The sequence below is a fragment of the Ammospiza nelsoni genome, chromosome 19 (genome assembly GCF_027579445.1).
Source record: "Ammospiza nelsoni isolate bAmmNel1 chromosome 19, bAmmNel1.pri, whole genome shotgun sequence".
NCBI lineage: Eukaryota > Metazoa > Chordata > Aves > Passeriformes > Passerellidae > Ammospiza > Ammospiza nelsoni.
The window spans coordinates 5,026,407-5,050,716 of record NC_080651.1 but is presented as its reverse complement, the minus strand read 5'-3'; the positions used below and the strand labels follow the sequence as shown (position 1 = coordinate 5,050,716).

Below are 24,310 nucleotides of genomic sequence, written 5' to 3'. Positions count from 1 at the left end.
GTGCTCTTTTTATACCTTGATCATCTGTTGGCTTTTTAGATACTCTTGAAACATTCATTGCAACCAAAAAACTCACAAGCAACTCCCGTGGGATTTTTTTGTAATCAAGAGTTAGCTCCACAAACAGCTTTCAGTTAAAAATCATTTTTCTCTTAATCACATTGATAAAAATTATTCTTGGTGTAGCCCTGTTGCTATTACAGCCAGTCTTTGAGTGGTCAACAATAGGACAATTATGTCCTCAGACTGCCATTGCTAATCTTATCATGGAAGCAATTTTATTCTCCTGCTATAAACAGTATTTTTTTTCTTCTTTACACTCAGCTGTGCCAGATGCGAATCTTGTCAAACAAAAAACTAAACTATGATTCACAAGTGCTGAAAACTATGAAGATATCCAGAAAAAAAAAAAAAAAAAAAGAAAAAAAAAAAAAGAAAAAAAAGACAGGAAAAAAGGTGGTCAGATTTTATAAATCTGTGGATTATTCAGTGCAACACTATTTGAAAAGCATTCCCCATGGGATTTTCAGCTTGCCTGTGCTGTTGTCAGCCATGCTGTCAGTATGACAGGGCTTGCTGGAGGCATCAGCGTGCTCTGTGAGCCCTCTGACAGGGAATGCTCAGCTCCTGCTGCAGCAGCACTTCTGCTGCCTTCTGTGTAAAATGAGAGCTGCCAGGAATGTTAGCACCAACCAAAGAAACAGAATTGCTGAAACACTGATCATTCAGAGCAAGGCTTCTCATCCCAACACTTCCCAGTTTTAAGATGCAGCTGGGCACTGGACTCTGGAGATGGTAGGACACACTTTCCTTAATCTAACATCTCTTTCTCCTGTTGGAAAATGAAGTGCATGGGTTTGGTGAAATGCATGCTTCCCTGCAGGAAGTGTCCAGTCCAAAGTGGTGCTGTAGTGCTGTGTGGTTCAGAGATTCCATATCAGGTAAGACTGGAAGGGTTAATTGATTTTTGAGTAAAACAGGTTGATAAACAGAACCCTTAGAATCTTATAAATATTCAGGGGGAGAGATACAGAATAGGTACAGGGAAATTTTGGCCATGGCAAAGTTAAGTTAGTATTTCTGGGGTAGAACTTACTTGTGAAGATTGCTCTGTCCCATGCACCAAAACATGGAGGGACTTTGAAGATCCATCTGTCTCCTCATTCTACTCTCTTGAGACTGCTTCAAGGTTAATTTTTCAATTTATTTATGGTAAAGCTTAATGGTATACCATAATATGCCACATAAACCCGTACGATATTTCACACTTGCGTATTTCAGAAAAGAGAGAAGGAAGAGAGAAACTCCAAAGATATCTCAGCATCACTTGACTGTGAAGTGCATCAGAAGGTAAAAACAGAACACCTGGGCAGGTGCTGAGTGAGTATCAAAGCTGCACAGTTACTTAGGCTTCTCCTGTCTTTCCAGGAAGCATCCATGGAAGAGAGCAGGAGAGTGGGTCCTGGATGAGGACACGACCTTCAGGATGGCCTTTCCATCTCTCAGCAAAGCAGCTGAGGAGCTCCTGTTACAGAACAGGTGTGTGGGGTGAGCAGCCTGGGTGGTGCTGGGTGGAACAGTCAAGAAGAAAGGCAACAGGTGGTAGAAGGGGTTGATGGTGGAGAAGGATCTGGATCAGAAGGGAATCAGGGTTACTGAAATTGTGCAATTTTGAAAAGGTGACTGCTCCTCCCAGAAAACATCGGAGAACATGTTGAGCAGTTGAAATCACTGAGAAATAACAGACGCCATGAAGGCATCTGTTTTTGATAACCTTCCTTTAAACGCCATTATTTGAAGAAGCATACATATTATCCTTATCTCAGATGTAGCTATACTTTTCTTAAGAATTGTCACATGCTACTTATGATATAAAAACCAGTTTTAACACCCATAATACCTCCTGCAACAAAGTTCAGGCAGTTACACACAGAACTATTGTGAGTTATGTTGTATTGTGGTTTTCATGCCAGTTTTCCTCCCACTTCCACAAGGGCTCATTCACAATCTCAAATCACTCCTAGGAAAACCAGATTTTTCTCTCTGTTAGTTCTAAGCATCTCCTAGTTTGATTTCAGAAGTTCTGTATTGCAATGTGGATATAGTCCATTCTTCATTAAGGCCAGATTTTTGGCTAACTGAGGCAGGTATTTTTCAGGATGTCACAAACATTAAAAAGTGTTTTGGAATACCAAAAGAGGAGGAAATTATGAACATTTCCAAGAGCATCTAAGGCTGGGAAAGCTTCCTGCCTAGCTTAAATTCTAATATTCTGTAACCTGGCTCGTGTGTCTGCCATGAACACCATCACATTTAGACTCTGTGTCTAGAAGTATTACCAGCTTGCAAAGTAGTTGGATGTCATGCAAAGCCTGCAGTGTGAACCCATTCTCTCCTCTCTCCAATGAGTGTCCCACATTCTCCTCATCCTTCCCAGTCCCTATGAGCACTTCTGCTTTCTCAAGCTGCCCCACTTCAGTGTTTTCAGCCTTTTCTTTTAGCATCACTGCTCACAAGGCCTTGGGAAGTGAGGAGGCACCAGACACAACCTGCCTGCCCCTCCTGCAGTGCCAGGACAGAGCAGAGATTCAGAGAATAGATTTGTTTATTAAGGCACACTCTTACTCCTCTTAGCAAGGTACCCATTGTAGGGTGTTGTGTGTGATAGGGGTCAGTGAACAGGAGGTTCCCAAGAGCAGTGATCAAAAGCAGCAGAGTTAAGTCCAGTGTCAGTTTGTCAGGTACCAAAACCCAAACAATGCTAAATTGTTTCCTCTCTTCCTTTCTCTTTTTCTTCCTTCCACCTCTATTTTCTGTCTCTTTCTCCCCTGATCTTCATGAATTTTCTTGCTCCCCATCTCAATATTATTTTCTCAATCTTGCTTTCTTTCTCATCTTTCTCAGTATCTTCCTACCTTCCTCTTCTTTCTCTGACATTTTCTGTGCTTCACTCTTTTTCCATTTCTTTCTCACAGTATCTCCCCAACCCACTTCTCCTCTACTCTCCCTCTCCTGCTCAACCTGACTCTCCCTCTTTTGCTTCTCTCTTCCTTTCTGTCATTCACTCGCTAGTCCCTTTGTTTTCTGCTGTTGGGGAAGAAAATACTTTGGGGTCAAGGCAATGTTGTTGTGGGCAGAGGGCATAAAAATTCAGTACTTGGAGAACTGGAAAGCTGAATCGATGGCAAGAAGCCTCTGTGAGGAACCTGTGTCTTCAGGTCAGAAATACTTTCTCAATGTCTTAGTGCCTCCTAAAGTGCTGATGCTTTGGTGCACAGGGGACACAGTTGTCCATGCCCAAGCTGTTGAAGGTCAGAGAACTCCATAGTCCCCATGGGGCAGCAGCTCTGGTGGAGCTCATCAGCTGCATCTATTTTAAAACCCCTCTGAGATTTGTTTCTTCAGGCCACTTATGGGCCCATGTTTCTTCCAAGATCAGTTACCTGTGCATCAGCACATTTTCTATCACACGCAGCCTGTCTCCAGAAATAGTGTGTTGATGCAAAATGACTCCTTGTCCTCCAGCCAAGGCAGCAAATCAAAAGTGAAGAGAAATTGGTTTTCCTTACTCATCCCTTTAATATTCCAGTCTGATTCCAGCAAGACTCCAGCCCTGCTTTCCAGATTGGCTGGTGGCAAGGCCAGCTCAGCACAGGGCAATGTGTGTGATTTCTCTCCCTCTCCCACCTGTGCAGTTGGAATTCTGGCCCCAGGTGTTGTCTCTAAAGGAACCTGCAATGTTACCTTTCATCAGCTGAGCATTAGCAAGAAATCCTGAGGCCAGAATTTCTTACAGGTGAGAGACAGAAGAGCCCCAAGAGTCTCAGGTGCTTCAAGTGCATCCTGATTCTTCCACGGTCAGAGCAGCTTGTACATTTTTGAGAGTGATTATGATATTGTCCAAAGGGAACAGGGAGTTTTGGCATTGAAACATGGTCCCCAAAGTTGTTGTGATATTAACTACTCTGTCAGCAGGTCTATAAAGGTACCCAGGGTATCTTTTCCTTGTTGCCCATATATCACTGGCACTGATGAAGTTTTCACAGCTTCACACATAGAGATGATGTCTCTGAAGAGCATCACTTACAGTGACACAAGAGTCAACCCGGGGCATCATCTTTTCCTTAAATATATTTAGCTGCTGCCTAGCCAACTACTTCCATATTTGGTTGTAACATGGAAGGATTCTGTGGGTGTAAACCTCAGTGTGGTTGGGAGGAGGAGGACCTCCCAGTTCTGAACATTGCTGCAAACACACTGAGTGCTGTGGTCAGTGCAAAAGGCTCTGCAGTACGTCCAGCTCCCTTCCCCAGCCATTTCACAGCTCTTTGGAGTACTCCCTGTAAATGGAGAGGTGTAGACATAGACAGGGACCTGGAGAGACCGCTAAGTGTCCCTGCAGTCAAAGCCATGTCTCATTTACAATTCCCCACATCTGCCTGTAGAATCTTCCCTCAGCAGCTTCCTGATGTGCCAGGCTCTGGTGAATGGTGTGTTAAACTGCCTCTTGTGTGCAGGTTGCCTCTAAACACCTATTCCAGACAAAGGAAGCTCCAATGTCAGAGTCAGTGTGATGTCCCAGTGGGCACTGATCTCTTTGCTTCAGGGTGGAGGTACCTGTGCTCTCCAGACTTACCACCTGCTCAGCCCCCACTGGGGCACTGAATGAGAATGCCTGGGAATGGGAAACATCCTTTCTACCTTGCTCTTCCTCATGGTCAGCTTTTCCTCATTTTTGTCCTGCTCATGCATTATATTCTGCAGTGTTACCCAATGTGGGGTTAATAAAGAAAGCCAGGGTCTATCAGCTACTTTTTCCATCCAGTTTTCCATTTCCTTTTACAACAAAGCTCATGCACTGCTGCAAAAGGAAGACAGGAAGCACTGTTTGGCAATGTGGAAACACCATGTTAAGAACTTCTCTGTATTCTCAGGGTGCCAGACTTGGAGATTTCTTCATGGTGTTAACAGAGTTGCTCTCAATTCCAGTGTTAAAAAATAAAACCAGTTCGTTTTGATATCTATGCTTGTAAATTTGTAAAACACAGGCTTAAAATTTCTCTTCCTAAAAAGCATTATTTATTTAATATTTATTTATTCTAACTTTAAATCACAATTCCATTTCTGGGAAACACTCTAGTACAGTGTAAAATTTTTTGTTTGCTCTCATGCATATTACTTTTACTGTAGTTGGAGTTTCTGAATCTTACTCCAGAAAATTCAGGAGTTTACTACTGAATATTGTTTGAATATTGTTTGAACAAAATCAGCACCTAAAAACCTGCAAAACTAAAATGTAGCTACTGCTTTTCATGCAAAGGAATCTACGGTCTTTGTCTTTAGACATTGACTAATTGATAAAGCCTTGTTGCAGAAAGAAGTGACAGAGGGCTCACATTTTGTGCAGCCCTCAGGTCACTTTGCTACCTCCTGCAATTTTCACTCTTCCTCTCCTATTTTCTTGCTGTGAAACTCGCGGCTCTTCACTCGGAGCTTGTTGACCTGTGACTCTGCAATGTCAGCCCGCTCCTCGGCCTCCTCCAGCTCGTGCTGGATCTTGCGGAATTTGGACAGGTTCACATTGGACAGCTCCTCCTGTGAGAGCAGAGGCAATCAGGGCTCAGGAGCACAGGGCAGGGGTTTCAGTCCTGCTGCAAGTCAGCCTTGTGGGGCTGCAAATCTCCATTCCCCTCCCACCACTGCTCACACATCAGCCTCACACAGAGCTCCTCATCCTCCCCTTCACAGGACCCTACTGGGGCAAGTTTCACCAGGATGATATCCTAGTATTCTTGCTCCAGGTGAGGAGCAGTTTCATAATTTCAATTTGTCATTTCTCTACTTATTCTCCCACTTATTTAATGCTCATGTGCTGGGGGGTATATCTGGATGACACAGTTCCTCTCCTCAGCAGGATACTTGTGTGAAACGTAGAGAAAGCAATGATTTTATTTCCCTGAGCAATACTCACAGCTTCCTCAGCTTGTCTCTTGTAGGATTTCACTTTCATTTGCAGCTTGTCCACCAGATCCTGCAGCCTCAGCACATTCTTCCTGTCTTCCTCAGACTTGAGTGTTAGCAGATTGGAAAGAATGAATTATTGCTTTCTGCACACACCAATAGAGCATTTATCCTTGCAGTCCATGAAAATCTTTTTTGATTGATGGAATAAGGGTGAATCAGCCCAAGGAGAGCTCTTGCCTTACCTGGTAGGTGAGTTCCTTCACCCTGCGCTCGTACTTGCGCACACCCTTCACGGCTTCAGCGCTGCGCTTCTGCTCAGCATCAACCTCCCCTTCCAGCTCCCGCACCTGCAAGGACAAGCCCAGCCCTGAAGCTGCCCTGCCAATGTCTCTCCAAGGAGGGACACGCTCCCTCAGGCACAGCCCCAGCCCTACACACCCTGGCCTCCAGCTTCTGGATCTGCTTCTTCCCTCCCTTCAGTGCCAGCTGCTCGGCCTCTTCCAGACGGTGCTGCAGGTCCTTCACTGTCTGGTCCAGGTTCTTCTTCATCCTCTCCAGGTGGGCACTGGTGTCCTGCTCCTTCTTCAGCTCTTCTGCCATCATGGCCGCCTGATCAGAACAAAAGGTCAAAGCCATTTTGGGGCTGGAGATATTTTGGGCAGAGTACATTCACCATCAGCAATGCCAGGAGCGCCCAACTCACATCTGTGATGGCCTTCTTGGCCTTCTCCTCAGCATTGCGGGCTTCCTGGATGGTATCCTCCATTTCACTCTGGATCTGGGCAATGTCTGTTTCCAGCTTCTTCTTGGTGTTGATCAGGCTGGTGTTCTGTTGAAGGAAAAAAGCATGTTTTTTTTCTCCAGTTCCTTCACACTATCCTTAGAAAAATCAAATGACCTATTTTTATTTCTGTTTTTATTACAGTTGCATATGAAGAATACAAATAACTGATAAATGAAAATGGTAGACTACTGAAGACTATTGTATTTCAATTAAAAAAGGAAAACAGACCTATTATGAACTTTAATTCTCTAAATACTGTCGGTGCTATATGTCTTCAATTCTAGAATTTACCTGAGTGTGGAGGAGCTGAACTCTCTCACTTGCATCCAGAAGCTCCTGCTCAGCCAATTTCCTCGACCGCTCCGTCTGCTCCAGGGCTGCCCGGAGCTCCTCAACTTCAGCCTGCAGCAGGTTTGCTCTGCGCTCCACCATGGCCACCTGCTCCTTCAGGTCCTCCTGTGTCCTGAGAGCATCGTCCAGGTGCAGCTGGGTGTCCTGAAAGAAAGGTAAGAGAGATTGGAAGGCATATCCTTCCTCTTTACTTTTTTTTTCCATTTTCATATCAACAGGGAAAACATGGAACAGTAGAAGAGAAATATTTGCAGCTGTGTATGAAACCCATGAGCACCTGGTCTGTAATGCCATACCTTGAGGACAGCCTGGGTGTTTCTTAGGTTCTTCTGTGCCTCTGCAGCCATGCGATTGGCATGGCTCAGCTGGATCTCCATTTCATTCAGGTCTCCCTCCATCTTCTTCTTCAGTCTCAGGGCTTCATTCCTGCTCCTGATCTCAGCATCCAGGGTGCTCTGCATCGAGTCCACAATTCTGAGGTGGTTTCTTTTCATCTGATCAATCTCCTCATCTTTCTCTGCTATCTTCCTGTCAATCTCAGCCTTCACTTGGTTAAGCTCAAGCTGCAGGCGCAGGATCTTCCCCTCCTCATGTTCCAGGGAGGCCTGGAAAAAGCATAAAATCCTGTTAATTATAAAAAATCGCAATGTCAAAAACTTTACATGAATTGCTATTTCAAAGAATAATGTATAACCAGAGGACTGAGATTGAAAGAAAGGAAAGAAAAAAGCATACCTGTGGTTTCAAAGATTTTACTGGTGTGAAGAAAACCTGCTTCCTATGCCTCCACTCAATTCTCAGTGCATAGAATTATTTAAATGTTACCTGAAGCTGCAGAGCAGCGTGGTAACTTATCAGGTAAAAACAGAAGGCTTTACCTCAGCTTCCTCCAGGGAGGCTTGCAGTTCAGATTTCTCCTGCTCAATCTGCTTCTTCACTTTCTCCAGTTCATGAATCGCCTTTCCTCCCTCCGCAATCTGCTCCGTGAGGTCGGAAATCTCCTCTGCAAGGAAGGGAGAAAAGCGCCATGGTCAGGCACAGAGCAGAACGGAGAAAGGCTCTGGCCTACCAAGGTGCCAGGCAAGATCTTATTCCTGCAGGCCCAGAGCTGTTAAGTGTGGCAGACAGACAAGCTTGTGAGAAAGGCCAGGGAGGAGCAGAGGGCCAGGGACTTACGCTGCAAGTTCTTGTTCTCCCGCTTCATTGTTTCCAGGTGGTCCAAGGACTCCTCATAGGCATTCTTCATCTTGAACAGCTCCGTGCTCAGAGAGCGCGACTCCTTCTGCGAGGCCTCCAGCTCAGCCTGCGTTTCCTCATACTTCTGCTTCCATTCTGCCAGGACCTGAAGAGAAATGGGGGGTGAGTAGGGCTGTGGCCATCACAGGGCCCTGCTCTGGCCAGGAGTGCTGGTGCTGGAGGCCAAAAGACCTTGTCAAAGTTCTTCTGCTTCTTATCCAGAGCAGCACAGGCAGCATTGGATCTCTCCACATCAATCATCAGGTCCTCCACTTCATTCTGCAGCCTCTGCTTTGTCTTTTCCAGGGAGGCACATTTGGCATTGACAGCCTCAACATGCTCCTCTGCATCCTGCAGGCGCTGGGCCAGCTTCTTCCTGTGTTAAATGTATCTCATGGTTTAAGAGAAAAGGGAAAGTTGGGGCATGTGATTAATGGGCTTTTCCCTGTCTTTCTGCCAGTCCCTGTCTTCTACAGATTTGCCTGTGACTTTTTTCCAACACTACTTGCATTATATTTGCTATTCTCCTTTTGCCCCAATACCAAGAGGAACACAAATGTCTTCCCAATAATGTCACAGTGGTCTCCAAGAATTACTGATCTTAATCTCTGCTAATCTTCCTCACTTTCCCCACGTACTTGGCCTCCTCGAGCTCCTCCGTGCGCTGAATCGCGTCCGTCTCGTATTTGGTTCTCCACTGGGCCACTTCACTGTTGGCCTTGGACAGGGCTCTCTGCAGCTCCCCCTTGGCCTCCTGCTCCTCCTCATATTGTTCCCGCAGCAAGTCACAGTCGTGGCGAGCGGACTGCAGGGCATGGGCCAGGGCATTCTTGGCCTGGAGCAACAAGGGTGTTGGATCATGGAACAGAATTATCTCAGAAAATGTGACTGAAAATAAAGGGACATTGGATCATGCTTCTATGCAAACGGACAACCATTCAATCAATGAGGAAAGAAATTGGGACTGAAAAAAAGGAATAGTGGATAAACTTGAGGTAAAAATTAGCATGAGACGACTTGCACCAAATAACATAAGATTTTTTTTCTCTGTCTCGTCATATAGCTCAGTATTCACATAAGTGTTTGGAGGACCTCTGAGAGCAGGAATCACCTTTATCTCTTCCTCCAGATGCCTCTTGAGTTCCTCAATCTGCTGCGTGAAAGCCTGCTTGCCTCTTGACAGCTGAGAAACCATAGCATCTTTCTCTTCCACTTGACGTGAATATTCACCTGAGAAAATTTGCAGATACACAACAGTTTTAAGGCCACTGATGGTGACACTGCAAATATTTGGAGATATAAAGCCAGATAGTTGTCAGTGCAAGCCAAAATTTATTATCCCATTGCAAACATTTAGCATTGGATATGACACAAAGTGTGCTGAAAAATCCACATGCCCAGAAGTGTAATTTTTTCAATAACTCCGAGACATTATTTATCTGCATGTGCAGATGTGAGTATCTCACCTGACTCTGTCTGCAGACGAGCTCTTTGAGCAGTGAGGTCATTGATCATGCGCTGATGCTCCTCTTCCTTGGTTTTAATCTCACTCAGCTGATCTTCCAGAGTGCGGCACATCTTCTCCAGGTTGGCCTGTGTTTTAGAATATGGAAAACGATGCATTAATAATCCACACTTAAAAGAAAGCAAGGAGCAAGAGTTGTGCTGTATTCCACTGGGTCAATGAACCAATAAAATAATTGTGTACCTTGGCTTTGGAGACAGACTCCATGTTGCTGGCCAAGTCATCAATCTCCATCTTCAGCTCACTCTTCTCCTTCTCCAGCTTCTGCTTCACGCGTTGCAGGTTGTCGATCTGCTCGCCCAGCTCAGCTGTGCTGTCCGCGTGCTTCTTGCGCAGGGCGGCAGCCGTGGCTTCGTGCTGCAGCGTGGCCTCTTCCAGGTCACGGCGCATCTTCTGGAACTCTGCCTCACGCTTCTTGTTCATCTCAATCTGAGCTGATGTGGCCCCTCCTGCTTCTTCCAGGCGCTCGCTGATCTCCTCCAGCTCCCTGGACAGGTCAGCGCGATGCTTCTCTGCTTTAGCGCGAGAGGTTCGCTCTGCCTCAATCTCCTCCTCCAGCTCCTCAATGCGGGCCTGCAGAACAGCAGGGACCCTTCACAGCCGTGCCCTCCTCCTGCCTGAGCTGAGCCTGAGCAAGGCAGGGCAAAAGGCACAGAGACTTGCCTGCAGCTCCTTGATCTTCTTCTGAAATTGCATAGCCACTGCTTGCTCATCCTCGATCTTGCCCTGGATCTGGCTGATTTCAAAGTCTTTCCTTTGGGACAAGTGAACTGTGTTAGATCACAAAGAAACAAGACAAGAGCTGCAGTCCAGCACTCAGGTGCCCCAGAGCCACACTTACTTCTTCAGTTTCTCATCCAGCTGCTGCTTATCATTCTCCAAATCCATGATGCTGTCCTGGGCCAGCTTCAGGTCTCCTTCCAGCTTCCTCTTTGCTCTCTCCAGGTCCATGCGCAGTTTCTTCTCTTGCTCCAGGGACCCTTCCAGCTAAACACAACAAGACCATCAGGGCTCTGCCAGCCAGCTTGGACTCCATACCTGTCCTCTTCCTGTTCTATATCTGTGTGCTTACATCATCCACTTGCTGTTCCAGCTTGGTCTTGGCTTTGGTCAGAGTATTGACTTTGTCCTCCTCTGCCTGCAGGTCATCCAGGGTCTGCTGATGCGCCTCTTGGAGGGCTTTCTTCTCCTTTGTCAGCTTGGCAATGGTCTCGTCCAGAGCTGCCATCTCCTCAGTCAGGTTTTTCACCTTTGAGAAGAAGGGAGCAAATGTAAATAAAGGAAATAGCTATAGAAGTCCTGCAATGGCACATAGTCCATTTTCTGGAATGTGAGTGACAGGTTCTACCTCATACCTTGTTTTCAGTGGCATGTTTTTCCTTCTCCACCTTGGCCAGTGTTAGCTCAAGGTCATCAATATCTTTCTTCAGCTCTGAACATTCATCCTCCAGTTTCCTCTTCTTGGCTGTCAACTCAGCATTAATTTCTTCTTCATCCTCTGCCCTTTCAGTCACTTCCTTAATTTTGGCTTCCAGCTGGATTTTGGTTTTGATGAGCTGGTCGCACCTTTCCTCAGCATCGGCCAAAGCATCTGCTTCCTAGCAGAGAAACACAGATTTGTTTGCAAATCACAACTGTTTGCAAAATGTGAATAGAGAAATGGTATTTCTCACTGAGGAAAAGAAACATGGAATTACTCTTCTTTGTTGTCTTCTAGGAAGTTGGTTTTTGCATAGGCTCTTTTAAACTCTTATCTTTGAGTGAGATAAGTTGATACATAGTCAAGGTGCAATTAGAGATTTCAATTTGAACCAGAGTTTATTTTGAATATGTGTAGCAAACATCTAAATACAAAAGGTAATCTTTAAATATTGACCAATGCCCTGATCTCCCAAAGGACTTAGGAGGTACATATAGGGTTGGGACAGAATGCAGAGGGTTTTTGTTTCCTCCTGGAAAAGTGGTTGCAGAAAGACAGGTGACATAACATGTAGGTCCTTGGGTAACTGACTGAAACCAGAGAAAATTGTCAAATGAATTGCTCCGCAGACACTGCTAACTAAATTCTAAATCTCCAGTGACTACACTGGATGTTGTATTTTTAGCCTGGATAAACAGACCTATGCACATACATGCTTCAAAACCCATTCCCAAGCTAGAACTCCTATTATAATGGTGACACTGAATGGCCTGAAATAATATTAAAATATTTTCTCAGACAATTGTCTAACATTAGAGTAACGTGCTGTGAGGATACCCGGAAGAAATACACTAACAATACTTACAGATTGCACTTGGAGCTGCAGGTCATTCTTCTCCTTCATCAGAGAGGCCATTTTCTCTTCAATCTCCTTCCGCTTTGCTTCAGACTTTGCAAGCTCCTCCTTGGTTTTCTCAAATTCTTCCTTCATGTTGGCCATCTCCTTCTCAGACTCTGCACTCTTCAGCAAGGGCTTGATCTTGAAGAACAGCTTCATCCATGGCCAGTGTTTGACATTCATGAATGAGCGAACGTTGTACTGGATGCAGAAGATGGATTCCCTGAGGCAAAATTAAAATGTACAATGAATATTCTCAGTCGGACAAGTGTCAACACTTTTCCATGAGCAAAATGATTTTAACTGAAGAAGGGGAAGGTGTACCTTCTCTCCACCCTTCTCTGGTACTCCACCCTTGCCAAGTAGCCCCTACACATGGCCTGGGTGCGGGTGATGAGCTGTGCCAGCTTCTCATCTCTCATCTCCTCCAGGACCCCTATCAGCCCAGCTTTGAAGAACACCTTGAGAGAGGAAACGTTGCAGCACATCACTGTCAGGTAGAGAGAGAAAAGCCCAGGCAGGCAGTGAAGGTGGGAGTTTGTACCTTGGTGTGTCCAAATTTATACTGGGTGTGATCCACATCGATTGAACTAAGAAGCTTCTCAGAAGCCTTCTTGCTATCGATGAACTGTCCCTCAGGGATGGCACTGGCATTAAGCACCTTGTATCTGTGGAATTGGAGCAAATAGGAGGAAGACAATGTCCAGTCATAAGAACGTTCTCTTCACTGAAACCAAGAGCAGTGTTTGCAGCAGAACCAGGCTGAGGAAGTTGGAATTTCATCTCTCCATACTTTTTAAAGTAAAGCTCGGTTGTGTGATGGAGAGCAGTTGGTGAGGACACCTGACTTATCTCTCCATTTCATAGCTCTCACCTCTGTTTGAAGTCAGCATAGAGGACTCTGCTGGGGAACCCTTTCCTGCAGATCCTGATCCCTTCCAGCACGCCGTTACAGCGCAGCTGGTGCAGCACCAGCTCGTGCTCCATGGCACCTGGCAATGCAGAGCACAAATGAGGGGCACAGATTGCATTGCAGAGGGGAATGGATGTATCAGAGCAAGGATCTTTTAGCTTGGGCTTCTTACCAGGTGTTTTAGTCTCATTGGGGATGATGCAGCGCACAAAATGGGGGTGGGTGCTCCGCAGATTGGTCATCAGCTTGTTGAGATTCTCCTGTGGGATCATGATTTAGTGTGCATTTATAAGAGAAATGGCAAAAATAACCCAGTGCATTCCTTGAATTTAATATAAAAGACCGATCAATGGAGATACACTGGGCTGAACACTGTCAGCTGAGCACGCCTCAATTGCTCTGTTTCTTCTGATTCCCAGCATTAAACCTCACCTTGTGGGTCAAGAAAAAACTTACCATCAACCTAATAAAGGCTAGAAAGTGGGCATGTTTTATGACAAAATTTTATGTTTATATTAATTGTAAGTTTAGCTTTTTAAAGTGCTATTTTTCATTCCATAGGATTTGATTTTAATTGTGGACTAAAGACAAGTTATACGTAAAATATTTTCTTGTTGGTTGGTTGGTTGATTTGTTGATTGTTGGGGGTGTTTTTTGCCATTTTTTTCTGTGTCTGAGGCAGCTAAAAATACAGAATAACTCTCTGCAGAAATGAAAATTTGTTTACATACCCGGAAAAGAGCTGAGACAGTCTGGAAAGAAGAGCCCTTCTTCTTGCCTCCCTTCTTGCCACCACCACCACCACTAGCCTCTGATAAAGTAAAGATAATGAGACACCTGTTGCTTTGGGGACCAACCACCATGCATCAAAGAGATGAATTTCAGAGAACTGACCTGCCTCTCCTCCAGCAGAGGCAAAGAGTAAGGCCAGGGTCTTCACAGATGATTTCTGGTACAGCCCAATGACAGTTTCATTCAGAGGGTCCTTGTTCTTCTCCAGCCACCCAGTGATGTTGTAATCCACTGTTCCAGCATAGTGCACCAGGGAGAAGTGGGCCTCAGCCTTGCCTTTGCCTGGCTTGGGCTTCTGGAAGTTGTTGGACTTGCCCAGGTGCTGGTCATAGAGCTTGTTCTTGAAAGAGGTGTCAGTTGCCTTGGGGAACATGCACTCCTCTTCCAGGATGGAGAAGATGCCCATGGGCTGGGAGAAATCACAAGGAAAGAGGGAGGACAAGGTGAAAAGGTCGAAAGACTCAGAGATGAAAAAACTTCCCGAGTGGGACAATATTGCTGCTCTCAGGGATTGTTCTGTTCAGCAAATCATAAAATTATACAAACTGATGTGTCTGCAGTATCATATTTACCATTACAAGCAGCATTTAGAAATAGATATAAAATGAATGCATTTCTGAAAATACCTGACATTGTGAATTACAGAAATACCTTCTCAATGAGCTCAATGCAGGCAGCCAAGTCCATGCCAAAGTCAATAAACTCCCATTCAATGCCCTCCTTCTTGTACTCCTCCTGCTCCAGCACGAACATGTGGTGGTTGAAGAACTGTTGCAGTTTCTCATTGGTGAAGTTGATGCACAGCTGCTCCAGGCTGTTGAACTGCTCAGTGGAAAAAAACAGAACAATCAACCCTTATCAATATGCCCACTTAATCATTCTTCTCCAACCTTTATAAATCTCCTCAGTAAAAACACAACTGTATTACCAGGACCTATGCATAAGAGAACCTATATGCAGCTCCAGACAGAAATATCTACTTAATGTGAATGAGGGATTTTTTTTGGCCAGATTTTTTTAGTGAATCTGATAAAATAATACAATACTTTGGGGTTTTTTTATTCAGCAAACAAGATGAGTGAATGCTCTTGTCTCCAAATTGAAAACTCTTGATATCTCTGATTAAAGACATAGCTAATGATTTCTTGGTTCTTTAAACATTTAGAACATCCTTAACTCATTATATATTTGCCAATGCATCTCCTAGCTCTTCTCCTTGAGCTCTTTAAAAATTTAATCAAAATATTTTGTGTTCTTTAATCCTTAACATTAAGCTCAAACAGTTGTAATATTACAACATATAAAATTCTATTTGCTGCCCCTGCACAATCAAAATGACTCTGTGCTTGTACCGATGGAGCTTTTGAGGATTTTGTTTTCTCCTAGAGAAGAAAATGACTGGGGTTTTTCCTACATAAAATCACAAATGACTAGCCTGTTACTTACAAGTCCTCTAATATAATAATCTTTCCCTTCAAGAGAAGCCCTCAAACCTGAAATCCTTACATCAAAGATCTCAAAGCCAGCAATGTCCAGGACACCAATGAAGTACTGCCTGGGCTGCTTCGTGTCCAGCTGTTCGTTGATGCGAACAACCATCCACAGGAACATCTTCTCATAGACAGCCTTTGCCAGGGCACCCACTGAATTGTATACCTAAACCAAAGGAGAATGGAGCAGAAGAAATACAATTTCCAGAGCAAATAGTGATTCAAGTCAGAGGTTCCCAGTCACCAAGTGGTTGTTGTTACCTGCTGCACATTTTGGCCTTTGGTCACGTATTCATTCCCCACCTTGACTCGGGGGTAGCAGAGAGCCTTGAGCAGGTCTGCTGAGTTCAGACCCATCAGGTAGGCAGCCTTGTCAGCAACTATGTACAAAGAGAGAGGGAGGAAGTAGCAGAGAAGAAGTGATAATTGAAAGGGGATACCCTCTAAGATGTAGCCGTTGGTCTCAGTATTGAAATTTTGTGATATCTTGAGGTGAAATTTAGAAACATGAATCCTCTGGAAGCTGAGATTTATGCATTTGTGATACTAAACAGAGGGAAAATACATGATTGCCAACTTCCACCTATCCATATCTGTGATTAGGAGTTCTACAAGGCTTTAATACCTTCGGTGCCATCAGGCTCTGCCTGCTCCTCTCGTTGTTTCTGCTTGAACTTCAGGTTCCCATAGTGCATGACAGCCCCTGTCAGCTTGTAGATGGCCGCCCTCTCATCAGCAGTGAAGCCCAGGATGTCAATGGCACTCTGGCAACAGAAGCACTCAAATAAACCTCCAGGCCATTACAAGGAAATTTCACCAAACCAATATGCTCAGTGACACTTACATCTGTAGCCATCAGCTCCTCCTGGTCGTTAATGCTGGCAACAGTGATCTCACCTTGACTCACAAACTGGTAGTCATAGGGGTTGGTGGTGATGAGGAGCATGTCTGTACAGAGGAATAGGATGTATCTGGATGTGAGAATGAAGATAAATACTTAGCACATTCAGATTTTATCAAACCATTCATAATACTTCATACCAATTAGCTCTGGCTTCTTGTTGGACATGATCTGATAAAAGATGTGGTAGCTCCTCTCTGCCTTGAGCTGGAAAGTGACTCTGGACTTCTCCAGCAGATCTGGCAAGGGTGGTAGAAAGAGTTAGACACTTGTGGGAATGTACATAGAAATGGGAATTTGGGAAGGGATGGGAGCAGTCCAGAAGAATCTCTTACAAGTTTCAATGTCAGCAGAAGCCAGTTTGCCTGTGGCACCAAAATGGATTCTGATGAATTTGCCCTGTGAAGCAGAAGCAGCAGCAGGTCAGCCTGGATGTGTTCTGCTGATGTCTCCTCTGCATGAAGAACTCTTCAGGCATCAAGTGTGTTGCCATGAAGGGGCAGATATTATACAAAGCAAGAACTCACAAAGCGTGAGGAGTTGTCGTTCCTCACGGTCTTGGCGTTTCCAAAGGCCTCCAGCAGTGGGTTGGCGCTGATGATTTGATCCTCAAGCGTTCCCTGCAGGGACATCATTATTCAGTCACTGTGTTTGGTTGACAGGGCAATGACAGGCCAAGCATTCAGTCTGTCCTTCCTGACTCACCTGCATTTTGCCTGATGACTTCTCCTCCTTTTTCTTGTCTCCACTGGCTGCAATTGTTGCAAAGTACTGGATGACACGCTTGGTGTTCACAGTCTTCCCGGCCCCGGATTCTCCGCTGCCAAAGCCAAGAGAGAAGCAGAGGGTGCGTGGTCAGGCAGGAGGGGCCCTGGCACCGGGCAGCCCCGCAGGGACCCGCGCAGGGGGGTACCTACGTGATCAGGATGGACTGGTTCTCCCGATCTGTGAACAAGGCAGAAACACAGTACATAAAACTCAGTGAACAACAGAGGAAGAATGAAACATAGTCAGGTAAGTCTAATGTTTTGCCTGATGTCAGCTGCAATCAATCAAGCAAACCTTTCCAAAGCACATCCCTGATTTTAAAGGAGCCTTTAATTTAAGAGTAGAAACAATGCTATGACGATAGTAAACTCCAACAGATGTGTGTGTGAAATCCAAGAAAGGTTTGAAAAAGCCTCTTCACTTTGCTGAGACAGTGGATCTCTTCAGAGCATTTAATGACCCAATGGCCCAAAATGCTAGACAGAGCCACTCACCAGTCAGCATGAACTGATAGGCATTGTCAGAGATGGAGAAGATGTGTGGAGGGGCCTCCTGGCGCTTCTTGCCTCGGTAGGCCAACACCACCTCGGGGTTGTACACCGGCAGCCACTTGTAGGGGTTGACAGTGACGCAGAAGAGACCCGAGTAGGTCTGCAAGGAAGGGACACAGCACGTTGCCTTGCCCTGAGCCTGGCCCAGCAGCTCCTGAGGCTGCCCAGAGGAAGCTGCTGCTGCCACTTACGTAGATCATCCAGGCTGCGTAACGCTCTTTGAGGTTGTACAGCACAGCGGGTTCGTGCAGGTGGGTCATCATGGCCATGTCCTCGATTTTGTCATACTTGGGAGGGTTCATGGAGAAGATTTGATCTTCTTTCACAGTCAGGGTCTTTCAAGGAAACAAAAGATCCACATGTGTCTCTGAAAAGCTCAGTGTTCAGATAATATTTACCTTCGGCCTTGTTTTTGACTCACCTCTCCCCCTTCAGTCTTGACAGTGACTTTGCCCGATTCCCTGCTCGTGATTGTCCCTTTCACAAAGGATTCCTTTGCATGTACCACAAAGACTGATGTCTTGGCATCAAAAGGTTTGTTCTGGGCCTCAATTCTCTCCTTCTCCGATTTTCGGAGGTAAGGAGCCGCCTCCCCAAAGATGGCCATCTCAGCGTCCGAAGACATGGCTGCACTTTGTGGAGGGGCTTGTCCACAGAGAACACTGTGGAAGAGCAGATATGTTGCCCAAATTAGTCATTACTTTTTCCCTGCCGCACACTTTATTGATAGACCCTAAAAGTGTAATAGAAAGTATGATTTGGGAAGAATCTAAGTAGTTCTTTGGTTCACCTTCTTGTGCAACCAGGGCAAATGTTAGAAGCAGGTTTCCACTGCTTTTTCCAGAGAAGTTTTTATTATGTCAAAGAACAGATATTTCTAGTCTCTTTTCATCCCAGTTTCATTTCTGATGACCCTGATGGTGATTTTTTTCCTCTGTTTATTGCCTAATCAAAATTTCTGTGGCTGAAACCTGTACTTTTTATTCCTCAGCCTTTCACTCTTCCCATTTGAGAAGTCTATCTCTTTCTATGATATAACCATCTTCTTTTTGTTGAACATAACTATAAGATAACCACTTTTTAATTTCATCCCAGTGTAGACAAATCTCACCTTTGCAGCCTCTTCTCATGCATCATTTTTTCCTACTGATTTTGAACGTTCTCGCCTGGATTCCATTCAAAATATCATTGTTTGGTCACCAGAAAGCACCAAAATTAATGTAGTGCCCCAGATATCAGAGCTGAATGCAGCGAAAGAATCACTTGTCTTTTCCTGCTGACCATGCTTTCATGAGTATCTGACAATGTGCTGCTGATCTTCCTTCCCACAAAGGCACACAGTGACACTTGCACCCAAATTCATGACCCATTTCTGCAAAGAGATTCTCCAGCCAAAATGAAGTACCACATACTCTTGTCTGGGACTATTCTTTCTCATATGCAGGATTTTTGAGGTTCTTATCAGCTACAGCATGAAGCTTTCTGAGGATCTTTTCCAGGGTAACATTTCTCTTTAGCATAATTGCAAGTTTCTGTTTGTTGTCAACTATAATTCCTGAGGATGCATTCCATGCATCATTTGGGTTGCTAATGGTCCAGAAGGTGTTCTGAGGACTATCATAACATCTTTTGCTGATGCTCTGCATCATTCACTACAGCTGTTTGCTTCTCATCCAAAATTATTTCAGTAGTATGTGAGCAAGTGGCATGTAAGGACACATAATTCATCAGGTTAAAATACTGCACAACCAACTGTTTCTTCTTATGTTAATTGTTTGTGGAAATAACTATAGGCAAAGCTAGAAACCTCAGTTGAAGAATTTATAAATCAAAGCCAGATATCTGAATCCAGTACTGCACATCCAAAGAAATACCACATAGCCAGTAATAGAAAATATCTGAATTCAAAGGAAGTTAGACAGGCAGCTTGGTAAGATGTCATGTCATAACTTTTAGTTAGGTAAATATCCAAAATGTTAACAAACATTTGCAGCTACTCCTAATAGCATGCAGATCTTCCATTTTACTCAGTCTTCTTTCAGAGGAATAGGAGCAGTACCTCCCCCTTTTTTGTTGTTTGGATAGTTAGATAGCTATTTTTGCATTTTTATCAAGTTTACTAGTATGAGACCTACATTATAACCCTGGAGTATCATTTGGAAAGCATTTTCATAACATTTATTGGCCAGTTTCTTATGCAGTAATAATTACAATTCACAAGTCTGTAAGGTTTTGCAACATTCTGTTCTGTTGGCTAGCTCTGTCTGTCTGTCTGGACTTCATGCCAGAATGGATCATTTACCTCAGTGTTCTATAATTAAACATAAGGAATCCCCAAGAAGCATTTCCTGGCATTACACAGTGGCTGTGTCTTCAAGCACAGTCACTAATGAAAACTTGCTAGCTGTGAGCAGCCTGCCCAGCCATCAGCATGCTTTATTAGTTACAGCAGAGCACTGGCCACAAAAACATACAGCAATTGCCTACAACATTTTACAGAGATTTGTCACCATGAAGTAATCTGTTCTACAGAAATCTTCCATCTTTTTCTATCCCTTGAATGCAAGCAAATGTGGCTCTTACCTCTTATGCTATGAGAATATGCCTTGCAGGCTAGGAGGTGATCAGTGCTGTAAAGCAGAATCATGAGATCGTTCATTATTGTTGCACACAGTTCCACAGACAGATCACAAAGTGAAAATGCCAACATGCTTTATGATACAAATATCAAATCCTTGCAAGTACATGTACATACATCAGGACAGCAGGGCTGGAGAGGGACTGCAGGGACAGTGTCCCTTTCTGCCCACCAGAGACGTGCACTTACCATGAATTTCCTCTGCAGACAGAGCAGCCCAGATTCAAGGACTCTTTTATAAGGTCTGGTCAGCGCATGCTGCAGATGCCTCCTCTGTCTTTGGGCAAAGCATTTCTGGCAAACCTTGTTTTTGGCAAAGCATTGTCTGGCAAACTGAATGTACTGAAAACTGGAAAGTGATGTTACTAGATATAATTAGAAAATTTTGGTGTCTTCCTAGCTATGTGAATAAATCGCCTATAAATAATACGAGAAGATTCCTAAGGGGGGAAATACAGCTAATGATGACTAGAGGAATGAAGGTAACCACTAATAACTGTAAGGCCATGGATGCTCCATGAATCTGAGCTAAGGGAGCAAGGCAAAACCATTCCCTGGGCGAGCATAGTGACATTTGGATGCATACTTCAGCTAATTCTGAGGACATCATATGTCTGATGACAGTTGTCCTTTCACAGAGCTCTCTACTTACAGATCTTGGATCTGATACGTGGATTTCACTGTTGTCTGCCTTGCTTACCTTAGTCAGATTATTACATATTACTCTGTATTCATATTGTTCTGTATACACATATCTCTGCAGGGCTGGATTCTATCAGTGCCAGAAGCAAAACACAGCCCAGCTGAACAAGACAGGGCAGATTGAAGGATGTCTATGGGAACAGTCTGTTTTCCCCAAAATGCAGCTTGGACAAAGCACTGCAGTGCTGATATTCTCCATTGAGGAAACGGGATTCAGGCATCCAGAAGACAGGGTCTTCTTGAGAAGAAGATCACAGAATGACAGAACCTGGTCCAACTCCTCTTGAACAGGGAAATTTCTTTAATAAATGAGAATATCTGTATCCAGATCTTCGTAGCTCCTTCCTCAGACCCTTGCCAAGAGAGGGTTCCCCGTTAGAATATGTAAATGTAACACGCATGTAGTGATCTTGCTGAGAATGCTTCCACAGCCTCTCTGATGTGTTGCTTAGAGATTTGTCTGAGTCAGTGAAAATGTCTTGTTGTATTTTACGTCTAAACCTAAGTTTTATACTATGAATTTGCCCATTGCCTGGCATCAAGTAGTTTTACACCAGAGGGACATGCACATCACTTTGGTGCAAAACCTAATGTATTCCATAGAAATTCAATTATTTATCCAAGTCTGAGGCCTACAGACATGTCTTAATAAATAAAAATATATATATAAAAAGAAAGAAAGAAAAAAAGGGAGCCTGTATTGCTGTTGAAGACCTGTAAGTGAGCTTCCTGCTCTCATTGACAGAAAAATCCATAGAGATAAGGGTTGCAGATGGATGAAAAATAGTCATTATTTAGCGCGAGAAATGAATGGAATTTGTCATAAATGTAAACATTACAGATTCAGAGAATGCAACACTGAGGTTGTATTTGCAAAAAAAAAACTGGAACAAGTTAATATCAAGAAATTTGGACTCCCAGGCAATGGCACATTGCCTCCAGCTTGAAATGAGGACATGTAAAAACTGGGTTGATTGGATGTAAATGTGGCTGCAAACTGAGTATGCATTTTTTTATATTTCCTAGGGAGTGGAATGTTAACAATCACCATGCCTGTAAAGTATGCTGGCATGAATAAGGCACAAATCACTTCCTAGAAGCAAAATTCTGGTTTTCCTAAAGTATGTGTGTACGGAAGGCTAAAATGAGAGCACAGATGATAACTTGATGTTGAATCCATATAAGCTCTATGACAATGGGGTAAATATAAATTGCATATAAATTTATAATATAAATTTATAATATAAATTTTATATATGATATATAATTTATATATTATTATATTATATACTAAATAGTATAAATTTATAATACATTTATATGCTAGCTACATAAATTCTGAGGTGGGATGAGAGCTTGTTAGAAAAATGGATGGGAGAGAATTCAGATCATCAGATATTGGTTTCTCAAGTCAGGATAGAAGGCACTTGAGACACTAGTTCATGTTGGGACTCAGGTGTTTATTATTTCTTATCAGTAAAACAGCCTCAAAACCATGAGTTCGGTGCCTTTTATTAGCAAGGAACAAAATGGATAACAATCTTGTTACAAGGCCTTTTAAGACTAAAATATCCAATTAAGAAATGACACCCAGATTATTTTCTCTTTTAACCCTATACCTGGTCCCTTGAAGACCGTAATGCAGACGTTTCTGCCCAATTACAAGACATCACCTAAATCTACGAAGAAGAAGGAAGAAGAAGGTCAAGAAGAAGGAAGAAAAAGATTAAGAAGAAGATAAAGTAGAACAACATGCCTCCACCCTAAAACCTCCATCTTCTTTCACATTTATTACTATGTTCTACAACCCCAAACTCTGAGTTTTCCACCCTGTGATATTACACACTTCTAAACAACTACACACCTACAATCCTAGTGCTATTAATCAATTTTGAAAGCCTTCTCCACAGGCTCAGGTCAATTGCAGTGTTTATTGTGGGTCTGTGCCTTTGAGCACAGAACAATTAAAAGTCTCGGCATCCAGGGTTCCAACAATCAGAGGAAGTCACAAGAGTGCTGTAAGACTTCATCAAGAGGCAAGATAAAGCTGAGTTCATGAGCTAATACAGTACTGGCATCGGGGAAAGATCCTGATGACACAGAAATACCCTGCACAGTCTCAGCCAAGTCTCTGTAGGGGCAAGACATTCTTGAGCTTCAGCTCACCCAATGCACCAAAGCTTTGCTCTGCTCCTGACCTGAGACAATCTGCTTCAGGGTCACCATGTCTGCCCAGCTGCCACACATTTCTGCCACCCTATTTGCTCTATTTTCTGATATGGCACCTTGCTGGCCCCTCAAAAACCCCAAAGGCAGCTGAAGGTGTTTGAGGCCTGCCATGAGGCCCAGTCATTTGGCTTCTTCCCTCTCCAAAATGTGCCAGGCCTCATGTTCTTCCTTCAGAACTCCTCCTCCCTCTGCCCCTGGCCAGCACCCAAGGGACACCAGTGAGCCACCCACTTGCTCTGAGGTGGGACAGACCTGCCAGGACCTACAGGCCAGCCCAGAGCCTTGTCCTGGCAGTGGCTCAGCCATGATGCTGTCTGAGGCTGTGGGGCAGCAGTGTCTGCCCACACCTTCTCCTGCCTTGAACCAAATGCCCTCCCACCTCTCCTGCCACCTGAGGGTGAGCTCTGTGTGCAAACACATCATCATTTCGCTCAGGAAAGAACACTTTTCTGTGGTTTGCCCTTTCACAGCCTGTTCTCTTCATTTGGACCTGGGAAATGTCCCAGAGAAACAGATTTGGCTTCCCTGTGCCAAACATTTTACCGATATTTCTCTGAGAACATTCTGAGCTGGATACTTTGATACCAACCCCACCATTCTAATTGGTTACTCTCCCTTTTATTTTGATTTCTTTTCTTTCCATCAAACTTCCTCTCTGTCAGCACTGAGCAAGTAACAAGTGTGGCTAATACAGAAAAGAAATAGGGAAGTTGGTGCCTTCCAGCAGGTCAGGCAGAGGAATTTACCAAATATGTTTGTCATTCACTCGTTGTCTCAGACACTTCCAGATTATTTTGAGCAGCAAAAGCCCCTGCAGCCCTGCTAGCTGAAGGGCATCAGCTGGCAGATTGGCTGTCTGATGGGAAGTGCTCCTTGCCCTGTTTCCCAGTGCTCAGTGCCTGCCTGGTTTCCAGCTTTACAGAATTTTTCCTGCTGGATTTTTTCCAAATCCTGGCTGTTCTGATCCAGCTAGATCAGGAATGCCACAGCTCCTTTGCCTGGACAGTCTCATCTGCTGAAGATGACACATTGATCTGTCTTGGCCTGCTTTTGACAAACTGCCTTTATCCACTCTTCCTTGTGGTGTGGACTCTGTTGCAGGTCTTGCAGAAGGTCACAGCCCTTTGGACAGTCATTCCTTCCCCAGA

The 24,310-nt window shown here is 44.2% G+C and overlaps 1 protein-coding gene and 1 long non-coding RNA gene across 3 annotated transcripts; one reads left to right on the top strand and one right to left on the bottom strand.

The window, feature by feature from the left end:
• The first annotated feature begins 753 nt into the window (after positions 1–753).
• On the top strand, positions 754–21,256 carry LOC132081816 (uncharacterized). Its single transcript, XR_009419741.1, has 5 exons — positions 754–795; positions 1,282–1,350; positions 1,429–1,539; positions 7,033–7,254; positions 20,995–21,256. It is a non-coding gene; the product is annotated as an uncharacterized LOC132081816 (long non-coding RNA).
• Positions 5,057–20,434, bottom strand: LOC132081801 (myosin-1B-like). 2 transcript variants are annotated; one of them, XM_059485720.1, is made up of 39 exons: positions 20,421–20,434; positions 20,177–20,223; positions 18,015–18,255; positions 17,785–17,928; positions 17,537–17,693; positions 17,192–17,219; positions 16,980–17,094; positions 16,802–16,894; positions 16,610–16,673; positions 16,415–16,513; positions 16,218–16,321; positions 15,999–16,137; positions 15,635–15,753; positions 15,390–15,539; positions 14,535–14,705; positions 13,986–14,292; positions 13,823–13,902; positions 13,053–13,351; positions 12,723–12,846; positions 12,503–12,639; positions 12,146–12,401; positions 11,216–11,458; positions 10,933–11,109; positions 10,702–10,847; positions 10,524–10,614; positions 10,044–10,433; positions 9,802–9,928; positions 9,447–9,565; positions 8,974–9,170; positions 8,528–8,711; positions 8,276–8,441; positions 7,978–8,102; positions 7,396–7,704; positions 7,040–7,243; positions 6,668–6,793; positions 6,403–6,573; positions 6,207–6,311; positions 5,972–6,067; positions 5,057–5,595 (listed from the first exon to the last, which is right to left on the bottom strand). In XM_059485720.1, exons 3-39 carry the CDS (start codon positions 18,216–18,218, stop codon positions 5,440–5,442), a joined length of 5,922 nt encoding a protein of 1,973 aa, XP_059341703.1. In that variant the 5' UTR covers positions 18,219–18,255; positions 20,177–20,223; positions 20,421–20,434; the 3' UTR covers positions 5,057–5,439. The 2 variants fall into 2 exon arrangements, with proteins under 2 accessions (XP_059341703.1, XP_059341704.1); XM_059485721.1 differs by lacking the exon at positions 20,421–20,434 and having other exon boundaries at positions 13,053–13,170; positions 13,264–13,351; positions 20,177–20,248.
• Positions 21,257–24,310: the final 3,054 nt, after the last annotated feature.